A 12,271-nucleotide genomic window follows, 5' to 3' on the forward strand; every position below is an offset into this window, starting at 1 on the left:
CTAAGTTGAATACTCTGCTCAACTCTTTCATTACGGAAAGTAAACAGTCACTGGTTTGGATATTCCTATTTGATGTACTGTTCACGTGAAGATGTCATTAATAGTTCATTGATCTTATTCTAACAGACGTGTGCAACTATTGCCAGAAAAACATAGTAAAAATCCCTAATTAACAATGGATGTAGTTTGTATACTAACTTCTTTCCAGCATATCTTTTAGCCCTTTCTATTTGAAGTGACTGGTAAAAACAGGGTAGAGCAGGTTTTCCAACACGTGGTCTAGCGACCTAGAAGGAACTAAATTCTAAACCAAAGGAAAATGTCAGGAAAAATTGCTTGGCTTTTTCTCTTGCATATTCTTTACTGATTTGTGATGGCAAGACATGACAAGAGAAACAGTTGAACTCTCAAATCAAAGGCCAAAAGATTACAAGTCCTCTTCGGGCTCTGATGTAGCTGTTGAGATAGTTGGTGTTTTTTAAATTAACTTGGAAAATCTTCATGCTCTTTCTGCTTTGGAATTCTGTTGTAATATCTTATTAACCTTCAGGAAAATTACCTCTTTCAGCCATTTAGCTTTAATGTTAACCTATGTTCTTTGCCTTCTCTCCCATATTTCCTCATCCATTCCCCCTGTATGTTTATTTTAAAATGTTTGTTGCTTTTGATCATAGATCACATCCTAATCCTGCAAAGAATTTTGCACATTTAAGTACCTGAAGGCTTTCTCACTTAGGAACTTGAAGTTGAATAAATGGAGAGGTGTTTGAATGATTAAGGCATCAGAACTGAAGTACTAAAGGGGCTGCAAGTTTCTGCCTTTCTGTGTGTGTGTTTACTGACAAGGAGCCAATTTGACCTTAAAAGGAGCTCTTTGGTAGTTGTCTTGATACTACTGTAAGTACTAGACCTAATTAAACTGTTTAGTCACTTATGGACAGAACTGTTCCAGCAAAAGCATTGTGTCCATTGGTCACATTTCCCTGTATTGTTCATCAGATTAGGTCGGACAAGAGTTCAAAGGGATGCTTTAGCTCTTTGAGCTGAAAAAATAATGTTAGCAAGTAGGCAGTGATCCTTCTAATGTTACATGTGCTTTGTTCTTTATACTATACTTTCCACGATTTCTGATATGGGGCAGTTTTAGAGATTTTAAGTGAAGAAATAGATGTTTCAAGCTACTTAAAGTATTTCATTTTTAGGATATACTTTCAGATTCAGGAGAGTTTATGACTTGCAGTGAGCCAAATTGCAATGGTGGAAATTTCACCATATAATACTGACGTGTAGCTTTTTCCTTAAGGCAATACATGCTTTCAGGTATGTTACTGGGTTGACTGCAGTGGGAGATTTTGAGGTTATTAGGGGTAGTGCTAGTTCCTGTTCATTTATGTAGCTACTGCATATGCTACATCTTCTAGCGTGGTGCAGTATGAATTCTCTCCTGCTGATTGTCAAGTGTTCTCAGTTCTTTGCTCTGTTTGTATGCATGTTTCCCTGATAGTTCAGAATCTTTTTCAATCCTTTTGTTTAGGAGAGTGTAAGGAGAACTTTTTTCATTGGTACCTTACCTCCTTAACCTTTGAGCATCTACCTAATAACAGTTGGCTGCTGGCTGTCTCTGGGTTAACTCAGGAAAGAATTCCGGTCTTGATTTTTAATGTCTCTGTTTTATGAGTTTAAATAATACCTGGAATAGGCCTGACTGTAACTTACAGATTTTGTGGTTCAAAATAATGCTTTGCTTTAGAGCTGGTCCCCACATTTTTAGGACAGAGGCTAAAACCTCAGACATTTTAATAGCAGTTAATACTTTATGCATATGGTTGATATTGCTGTGGTGCATTTTATGATCTGTGAAGCTGCTGGCTGCTAGCATGGGTTTCAGAGATAGTGCCTTGCAATTCCTTGGTATATTTTTTGCATTTTATGCTTTTCCACCATCATTGGTGTCAGTAAATACTTTGAGTGGGGGGGAAAGGGGCCAAAATCTCCTTTCCTTGCATACATGGCTTCACTGAAATCATCTGAACCACTCTTTGTATTTCACACTAGAGTTTAACACATCAGGTAATGTATTTTAGCTGATGACAGGTAGCTCTCTTCTTTGTCATGGTCTTATGTTTGCAATTAAGTTCTCCAGTTAGTTTGCCAATGAAAACAGCTTTAAACTCAAATACCAGTTTTTATTCACATTTTCTTAGTGCGTTTTGGAGGACAGACAGAGTTCAAGCTATGAACTTATGGCTTGTAAACAGGCAGAATGAAGATATATTTTCAGAATAAGGAGTCTTCCTGCTGCCTTCAATAGCTGCCTTGTCTTAGTTGTCTCTAGGAAATTTTTAATGAATTATGAGGAGTAGCCATAAAGTTAATTACCATTAATGGAAAGTTGCTGGGAAAGAGTTGACTACAGAAGTACAGGACATGCAGTTGTCATACCTTCACTGCTTCCTAGTTTCCCACATGCCAGTTCAGAGACAGAATAGTTTAACTGAGTTAGTAATGACCAAAACAAACCAGTATTGGTCAGCTAACTTTCAAATCTAGGAGAGTAAACAAATTGCTATCCACGGTGCTTCTACAATTTCTTCCAGAGCAAAACAGCCAGAATTACAATTGACCCTTGTCATCAGGTGACAGAAACTTTAATGTTAGTAGATGAAACCACCACTTTTTTCATGAAACACTAATGCAATTTACTCCAGGTAAATAAAGAGAGGTACTAAGCTTGATGTAGGGCTTTAACAGGAAGGTGGAAGAAGATTCTGGAAGCTGTATTTTCAGAAGGCAAAGCAGAGAAGCCACTGGTGTATCTTTGCACCAGAACTACTGGTTCCCTTTTGTTTCCTCACCCGTTGATACTGTGACTAGGACTGTGCATTCAGTTGAATGCACATAGTACATAGCAACTCACTGAAAAGTGACTTTTTTTCCCCAGCTTCATATGTCGTATCATGGCTAAGTCACTTTATACTTGGTGACTTGGTGTTTGTTAGCAGAGTGTAAGTGGTTTGATCAGATGGATTTATATTACACTGCTCACAAACTGGTGTTGAAAGTATGTGTAGGTGAAGAGAAGAATTCAAGATCCTGGTATTATACTCTGTCATTTTTATCAACCTTTCTATTATTTTCTTTATTTCATAAGGTTTTTCTGGTAGGGTGTGAAACCTCTGATCACTATTGTGCAGGCCTTTTGCATTCAGAATGATTAAAGTTTCGAGCTTTTCAAGTGTAAGGACTTACAAGATCACACTATAATTAAGAACATTTGGAACACTTTAAGCTTTATTCTGAAATTAAATCTTGTTCTTTTTTTTTTTTTTTTTTTTTTTTTGAAGATTAGGATGTATATAGCCAAGGGAAATGCCAGAAGTTTTCCTCCTTCTGAATCCTAAAGTAGTTTTACATACTTTTCTTATCTTTTTCTAACAAGTTCCTGTAGCCCCCTTTCTTCTTTCCTAGGACTGTCTTGTCTCCAAAGCCCCTTTCTCTTTCTCTCTCTTTCTTTTTCTCATCCTCTTTCACAAGAGACACAGACCTAACACCAAAGTGCCTGAATCTTATGAAAGCTGTTCAAAAAGTGCAAGGGGAAGCTAGTGACCAAAGCAGGAGGAGTGCATTAGACGATAGTAGAAGTAATATGAGATTCCAGATATTGGCATGTGGTTTGAATAAAGATAGGGTAGGTTGCATGGGTTTGAAAGGGAAGATGCTACTTGGAGGTGATTAACCTTGTGGGGCTTCTCTAGTTTCCATAATGTTCACATAAGCACCCAATATTTAGGAAAGAATGCTGGTAACATAATACGAATATACAACTTCAGCTTCAGATTCTATTTCACGTTTTTTCAGCATGGTATGATTCATAACATGCTGCACCACTTAATGAGCGTTTGGTAGTGGAGCACTAAAATGGTAACTTTTGGGTGCTTATATGACCTAAACTTTGAACCTTCTGAAGTTCACCCATAATTACAGTCTTCTAGTTTTAATTGTGTTGCCAGCAGTATTTCAGCAGTGAGGCTGAAAATAGTCCAGGTTGATGCTTTTCAGGTCTGAATTGTAAGTTACAAATCAAGCTAATTATTTTTATGCTCTATTTTAGCAAACGCTCATCAAGAGGTGCAGCGTATTACAGATTAAACAAGCTGAAATAACATGAAGTCCTAACTAACGTTTTAAAATTTTATTAACAAAAAAATTAAACTCCCAAATTATCATAGTTTAATATGCCTTATTAATGTATTTCCCATCTTTTTTTTTTTAATATTATGGGCCAAACTGCTAAGTTTTGTTGGAGGCTTTCATTAGTGTTGAAAACATTAAGAACAGCACAGCAATTTGATCTTTGCTCATATTACTGAGTTTTTATTGTGCTGTATTGTTACCATTTATGATGATTATAATGTAGGATGCTTAGATGTTGCACAATTTGAAATGCCTATATGTAACTCTGCATGACACAACAGAAGGAGGCTCCATCCTTGATAACACTTAGGCAAAACAAAGATGATTTGATTTGCTGTTTTTTTTCTCTAGATGGGTTCAGCTTTGTTTAATTTACTGCAAATACAAGCATCCGAATTCCAAACTGAAGTCATGGAGCCCTAAGATACACCGTTACAGGTTGTCATCTATCTTGTCTTGATCTTGTGAAAGGCCTCAGCTTCAGTTTATGTTTCCTGGATTTTTGAAATACTTGCCCTTGTTTGCTTTACAAATTTATAGTTATTAAATCCACACATGTGTAGACTGCCTTTGAGGTCGTTGATTGATTTTCAGATTATACTTCTTTTAGTTTCAGTAGATTATTTACACAAATTTAATGTTGGCAAAAGATATGTTAGCTTCATCCTGTGTCTGCCAGTGAAGAAAACGCTACCTTAAAGGGTCACCTTACGTTGGTGGGTGGGGGTCGGTGTGTGGGTATGCATGCATGGGTGTGTGTGTGTTAGGTTGTGAAAAGAATCAGTATACTTTCTACTAGTAAATTTGGACCTGTCCTTTCCAGGGCAGTTCCTCGTATGTTTTGAGGCTTGCTTATTAAAAGCAGTTGCTTAGAGATGTTACAGATAGGGTAGTGGTAGTAAGGAAATAGCTGAAATGAGTAACGCTGAAACTACGGTAGTACCAGGTATAGGGTTGAGCTGCAGTGCAGAAGGCTTTAAGCACCTTAGTCAGAATTTCTCTGTCAACTTTCCAAAATCAGCTGAAAATAAAGACAACATGGCCATAGTAGTACCTGGTATAATTCCATTTTCATTTAATGAAATAACAGCACAGATTGATTGTTCACTTCTTTTTAGGTATCTTATTTGTTTTCAAATGACTATTGATGTTATTTTTCATATCATGTACAGGGTGATGGAGAATGTCCTTCAGATTCTACTCTTTCTTTTAAATGCAAAACAGCAGGGGAAAATAAACAACTTAAGAAGTTTGGCTATATTTAAAAGAAATAGCAAAAATACTTTAATTTCTTATTTTTAATATAAATTACTCCTACAAGTTGATACACTGCATTATTTTTGTTAACAAATCCTCTGTGTTTTGCATAGCTTTCCATAAGGAAATATTCTGTTGATTTGGGGATATTGTTTGTCTGTCTCAAACAGAACTCCTTTCTGATTTACGCAGAGGTTTTTGCTCAAATATTAATAGTATGATAAAGCCCATAGTAATCTTATCACAGAATCACAGAATCACAGGTTGGAAGGGACCTCAGGGATCATCTAGTCCAACCTTTCTAGGAAGAGCACAGCCTAGACAAGATGGCCCAGCACCCTGTCCAGACAACTCTTGAAGGTGTCCAACACAGCTGAGTCAACCACTTCCCTGGGGAGATTATTCCAATGGTTGACTGTCCTCACTGTGAAAAATTTGCCTCTGGTGTCTAATCAGAATCTCCCCAAGAGCAACTTGTGTCCATTCCCCCTTGTCCTCTCCATGGGACTCCGTGTAAAAAGGGAGTCTCCCTCTCCTTTGTAGCCACTCTTTAAATACTGGGACGTGGTGATAAGGTGTCACCTGAGCCTTCTTTTCTCAAGGCTGAACAAACCCAGTTGTCCCAGCCTATCCTCGTGTGGCAGCTTCCCAATCCTTTGTTTGTCTTGGTGGCCCTTCTCTGGACCCCTTCCAGCCTGTCCACATCGTTTTTGTATAGCGGGGACCAGAACTGTACACAGTACTCCAGGTGTGGCCTGACAAGCGCTGAGTAGAGCAGGATGATGACTTCTTTCTCTCTGCTGGCGATGCCCTTTTTGGTGCAACCCAGCATCCTGCTGGCATTCTTGGCCGCAGCAGCACACTGTTTGCTCATATTGAGCTTCCTGTCCACCAGAACCCCCAGGTCCCTTTCCACAAAGCTGCTCTCCAGCCAGGTGGATCCCAGTCTGTGCTGCACTCCCGTGTTATGTTTTCCCAGGTGTAAGACCTTACACTTCTCCTTGTTCAACTTCGTATGGTTCTTGTTAGCCCACTCTTCCAGCCTACCCACGTCTTTCTGCAGGGTGGCTCTCCCTTCCAAAGTGTACCACTCAATTTGGTATCATCAGCAGGCTTCATCAGGCCACACTTGATCCCATTATCCAGATCACTTATGAAGATGTTGAATAACATTGCGCCCAACATTGATCCCTGGGGGACCCCACTTGTGACAGGTTGCCACTTGGAAAACGAGCTATTTACCACCACCCTCTGGGTGCGGCCTGTCAGCCAGTTCCCCACCCACTGCACAGACCACTTGTCTAGGCCATAACGCATCAATTTCTCCAGGAGGAGAATGTGGGGGACCGTATCTTTACATTACTTTTGTCTTTAGGGATTTACTGAGGCAAACTCCTACTGAAATTAAGGTCTGAATAAGGAATATCAGACTGTGTCAGTAAGAATATCTAGTTTTGATATACTGCTTTTCATTCTATCTACCAAAGCAACTTAGGAAGAAGTCTTTTTCTCACTTTGTGGAGCAGGGAGGTGGCTGACATGCTTAGAATCATCCTGCAAACAGATGAATGACTAAAATAATTTTGGAGTGCTGTACCCATTAATTCACACAGCTCAGCTGATTATTTGTTTGGAACTAAAATGTCTGGGTGGTGTTAGTTCAGTGAATTTGGAGGAGTCTAGTGCCACAAAGAAGCCTGAGTATACAGGAAGAATCTTACTGGAAGAAAATTGTTGAATACTCTTGTTTGTGGGTATGTTAGCCTGGCAATGAAATACAGGTTTTAATTGTTACTTTCCGTTATATGTTAATACATAGATGCTATATTTGTGTAGGCATATCAATAGCGAAATTCTGCACGTAAACTCTGGAGCACAAACCAGAATTCTGGATTCAAATCACCCTGAAATACAGATGTTTTCAAATTCCAGACTGTTAATCCAGATCTGATTTATTGTTTCTGTCTATATTGGAATGGTTGAAATATCTGTTTCTTAATGCACGTGAATTTTTGGCTTTCCAAAACATTGAATCAAACTTCACAAGGTCAGCACAGCTATTAATTTAAATATTTGAACTTGATCAAATGAAAAATAAACACAGGGTCACACGTAGAATTGCCACAGTCTGACACTTAATTATCATTTGACAATGCAAATCACACATGAACCATGAACAACAAAATTACACTTTGCTCAGCAAAATGAGCATTCAGTGTAAAAGTAAATAAGGCAGGATTATGACAGCAGCACCTCATACTGTGCCTGAAAGGAATCAGTTTTAGGTTTTCCCTTTGAAATCTATACTATATTGAGGTTTGGATTCATGGTTGATTTAGGTGTGAATTTGATTTTGTGTAGAATTTTAACACCTTAATGCTTATGGAATTTGTAACCTAGTTATATTTTTCAAGAATCTTTGTGATGTATCTTCTGTTCTTTCCCTCTTCTACGTAATATTTTAAACCATATATTGTATTTGTGAGTGTGTATCTTAATCTGAAAATTTAATCTGCTGAGTCACAAAAGCAGGTGTTTTACTTAAGTAAGTAAATATTTGTACTCTTCACATTTCTTCAACAAAAAATTCTAATCTGTAAAGTAAGATAATTCTGCATTGGCTGCAGGTATGCTTTTACAAGTGGCAATATTTCCTCTAAAAAGAGGCTCAGCAATTCAGTTAAGTTTTCATAGAGCCACCTTCCAAATAGGATGAAATTACTTAGGCCTAATTGTCAAAAATTGGATGGAAACTCAAGAAATCATCAGTATTAATGCCTCATCATTTCAGACCATCCTAATATGGTATGTTTATAATGGATTTATAAATTATACCTTGCTTCTACCAATCATGATATATATTAACAATCCTGCAAGAATAGTACCAGCTTATTTTAAACTTGGAAAATAATTTTGCTTTATTCAAGAAAAGCTTGTACTGTTGAACAGTTACTGCAGCTGCTAGTGAATAATGTATAAATAAATCCATTTGTATATGCAGTACAATAGAAGAAACACAGATCTCAGCATAAAACTTAACAGTGTGCCTGTTGATGTGTATAGAAAAGGTAGGTTGGGTGCCAGATACTCATTCATTTCCTCAGAGAAACAATGAACTTTGGTGGGGAGTGCCTCATAACTTTAATTTACTCACACCATCTTTCCCTTTTTGCTCTCTGTACCAAGGTTCAGCCGCAGATTCTATATAAGGATTATTTGTAGGACATAATTTCAAGCAGCGGTTAAATAAAATGAAATAGTAATGACTACCATAAGGTCATTTTAAAGATCTGAGTGTCTTTCAAATTTTGAAAAATACTTACAAATAGAAAATACCTATGAGAATGTTGTGAACTCTTGCGCAGATCTCGAAGTAGTACAACAAAGATTATCATGTAAGTCATGTACTGCAAAAGCAAAACACTTCTGATTCCATTCTGCATACATAGCCAAATCCAAGGGCAACTGAAGCAGCTATGAAGATTTCCAGTGTTTGGACTGCTTTCGATCATGTCCGCATTATGAACTTGAACCCTTAGATGGTTTTAACAATGTCAGCAGAACTGGCTTAATTGAAACAAGTAAATGTGTAAAACCAAATGAGAAAATACGGTAGGAAAAAACATGATTTGAAAACCTATGTGAGAAGTAGGATAGGCTAAATAATTTATGAAATTATCAGCCGTAAATCTAAAAAGCCTAAGGGAAATATTTTAGTATGTAGCTCAATTAGTACTAAACACCTGTGCACTGTTTTAGCAAGTGTTACTAAAGAGGAATGCAAGTGGTCTGAGCTCAGAAACCTTGGTTGTAACTAAAGGAAACAAAAATAATTGTTGCTGTTTCATATTTCAAGATTAGTAGTATCTTTTACCATGTAATTTTGAGGCAGATAATCACAGTAATGGAGATACTGAACACTGGTTTTACAGCAGCACTAAAATATGCTAAGCCCAGTGTTAACACTAATCAAGAAAACAGCAACTATAAAACATGACTTGCATGGCAGGTGTGAAAACACATTTTGTAGTGTATCAACTTGATGCTTCCAGATTTTTTTTTTGGCAGAATATTCTTAGGTAAAATATGGTGGCTTTGAACTTGCTCCAGAATATTCCAAATCATCTATAGATTTATCTCCCCAGCCCAGTTCTTAATAGTCTCTGTTCAAAACAAATTCATGTGTATGTGTGTGTATGAGGACTGGGAGCAGTTTTAGGCTTTTATTCTCATCAACTTGCTTCTGCCTTCTTTCCTAGGAAGTGTGTAGAGAGCTCTGGTGCCTCAGCAAAAGTAACCGCTGTGTTACCAACAGCATTCCAGCAGCAGAAGGTACTCTTTGCCAAACAGGGAGCATTGAAAAAGGGGTGAGTACAAATAATTTATTCTTTGAAGAAGCAATTTATTGTTTAAAGAACGCACAAAGAGCTAGAAAATTCAGTATTTACGAGCAACTATAGGAGTTCAAAAAAAGAGTTATTATTTCAGAATACACTTGTGTCCTAATGGAAGTGTCCTACAGAATTATTTAACAATTATTTTATATATGTAATTTAATAAAACATATATCCTTGCTATACAACTCTATAGCCTGGATCAACCCACCCGAACCCCCACATTACTTACTCTTTGTATATTTTTGAGTAATTTTTGTTAAAACTCTTTATTTTAATAGTTATTAAATTTTATGGCACTCTTCCATAAAAGACTGTTACAACTCTAGGTCTGGCATAGACTTTGAAAATGTGTAACAAAGATCTAGAGCCTGAACTCTGTTACTTTGTTAGAAGATAAAATAAATCTTTATTCCTTCAGATATAAGCTGAATCATACAGGTATATAGAAAAATGTTGGCCTTAATAAAGGGGTTTTCTAAAAGCCCATATTTTCTAGTGAACCCTCTGTTTTGACTTTGACTTATTCTTTTAGTGCTCAGTTACACTTGCATAACTGTTCGGCTTTGAAGGACTTTGCTGTGCAGTCTGATAAACTCTTCTACCTAACAGAAAATTACAGGAAGTCAACGTTGCAATACATAAGTCTAGTGCTACTCTGTCTGAACATGTGACTTCTGATTTTAAAATTATGTCTGTATCAGTAGTTTCAGCCGAAGTTCCGAAACTTACTTTTGGATTAAGAGTAGTAAAAGTGTTTCTCAGTTACAAGGCAAAATTTTTACAGATCTTAAAGAGGAGAGAAAAATATTTTAATTATTAATTTACAGGATACGTACTGGGGGGGGAAAGTGAATTCCATATGCCTTTTTTCAAGATAATATATACTATGCAAGTTTGTACAAAGTGAAGAGAGCTTATTATATTAAACCATTTCTGGTGTCTGACCATGAGTTGCTTCATCTGTCCATAAAATTTACTACTCCAGATTGGATTTTTTCCTAACAACAGCTACTGAGATCTATTCTCATTCTGACTCTTGCCATGCTAGCTGGGCTAGTTTCAGCAAAGATTACACTGCATTTTGACTTGCAATCTGATGTTTAAACAAAAAGAATGAAAGCTTTTTGGCAGCTGTCACAGTTTATTAATGCTTGTTGATGGCTTCATTCAAGGCCCATGACCTGGCATCATTCTGATGGCTTTTCCATACTGAGTTTGGAAATATTGGTAAACCATGTTAGATAAATTCATTGAAGGGGTCATTTAAAAAAATACAGTGCTTAGAGTTAGCCAGTGAAAATAGAGACCTCCTTACTCTACCAAAAATGTTATCTTTTATTAGAGTAAAAGAGAATGTTAGAAGCCCTACTCTTAAGTCTACAGTCTAGGTTTATTTTGGAACCACCACTCCTTGTCAATGACAAGGAACAATTTGCCTCAATTTGTATTTTTTAAATCATGAATCTACAATGAATGAGTTGAGGTGCTTTAAGACACTGTTGCTATGTCCACTTGCCAGAGGCTTTAATCAGCCTGTTAACAGCAGAGAACTGTATTTGTAAACTGTTCAAAGCTTCCTGTAAATTAATAGGTCCTGATAGCAAAAGATCAGAAAATATGAGCTGTTTCCAAATATGTAGTTCTCTTTACCACATGCTGAGGAGAAAATAAATAATAAGTTACAATTCTGTAAAACATTATTATCATTATCATCATCATTAACAACAACATTTATATTGTAGTCACACCTGAAGGCCACAACCGAATTAGGCCCTATTTTGCTCGGCTCTGTCCAAACATATGACATTCCCTGCTGTAAGGCCTAGCAAGATCTCAGAGTACTTCATCATATTTCTCCTTTTAGTTACACTAATGTAAATTTGTTGTGTCTATTAATTCAAAGCAAAATTTGATGCAATGTGCATTAATATCTTACTGGAAGAGTTGGGTTTTCTACAGTTAAAATGGCCTAACATCCTATTATAAAACCTTCTTTCAGTTGCTTTTATAAACCTGCCAAACTTTTAACTCTGTGGGTTGAAATTTTCCACAGTATATGTCTGCCTACGCCTGAAGGTTTTTTAGAGTGTTTTCCATAAAAGTTACTCAGCCGTTTTCTGCATACAGGGAAAGAAAATAGAGTGGTTTCTTGCTGCTGATGAAACTTGTACATGTGTTCTGTTTTGAAGCTTTAATATGTTCATGCTTTGGTGAAGGGTTTTACATATTGGCTTTGTTCAAAAAAGTACACTTTTTTATAATTTGTAGTAATAATTTTAAATATACATGAAGTTTCTCTCTGGTATACCCAGAGATGTATTTGTGAAGGTAAACTAACTGACAGATTTTTAAAAAACCTTTGATGAGGAAATGGTGCATGTAAAACAGTAAGATAAAACTGATAGGAATGTTTGTCTTTAAAT

At 36.7% G+C, this 12,271-nt stretch overlaps 1 protein-coding gene across 2 annotated transcripts in view; it reads left to right on the top strand.

The window, feature by feature from the left end:
• The window catches only part of ADAMTS6 (ADAM metallopeptidase with thrombospondin type 1 motif 6), a 163,345-nt gene that overhangs the window by 88,924 nt on the left and 62,150 nt on the right, over nucleotides 1-12,271 (top strand). For both annotated transcript variants that reach the window (XM_075078308.1, XM_075078309.1), the window contains exon 12: nucleotides 9,711-9,818. In XM_075078308.1, the coding sequence (XP_074934409.1) occupies nucleotides 9,711-9,818 (108 nt within the window). The remainder of the gene's footprint in view (nucleotides 1-9,710; nucleotides 9,819-12,271) is intronic.

This window comes from Phalacrocorax aristotelis, chromosome Z, assembly GCF_949628215.1.
Source record: "Phalacrocorax aristotelis chromosome Z, bGulAri2.1, whole genome shotgun sequence".
Classification (NCBI taxonomy): Eukaryota; Metazoa; Chordata; class Aves; order Suliformes; family Phalacrocoracidae; genus Phalacrocorax; species Phalacrocorax aristotelis.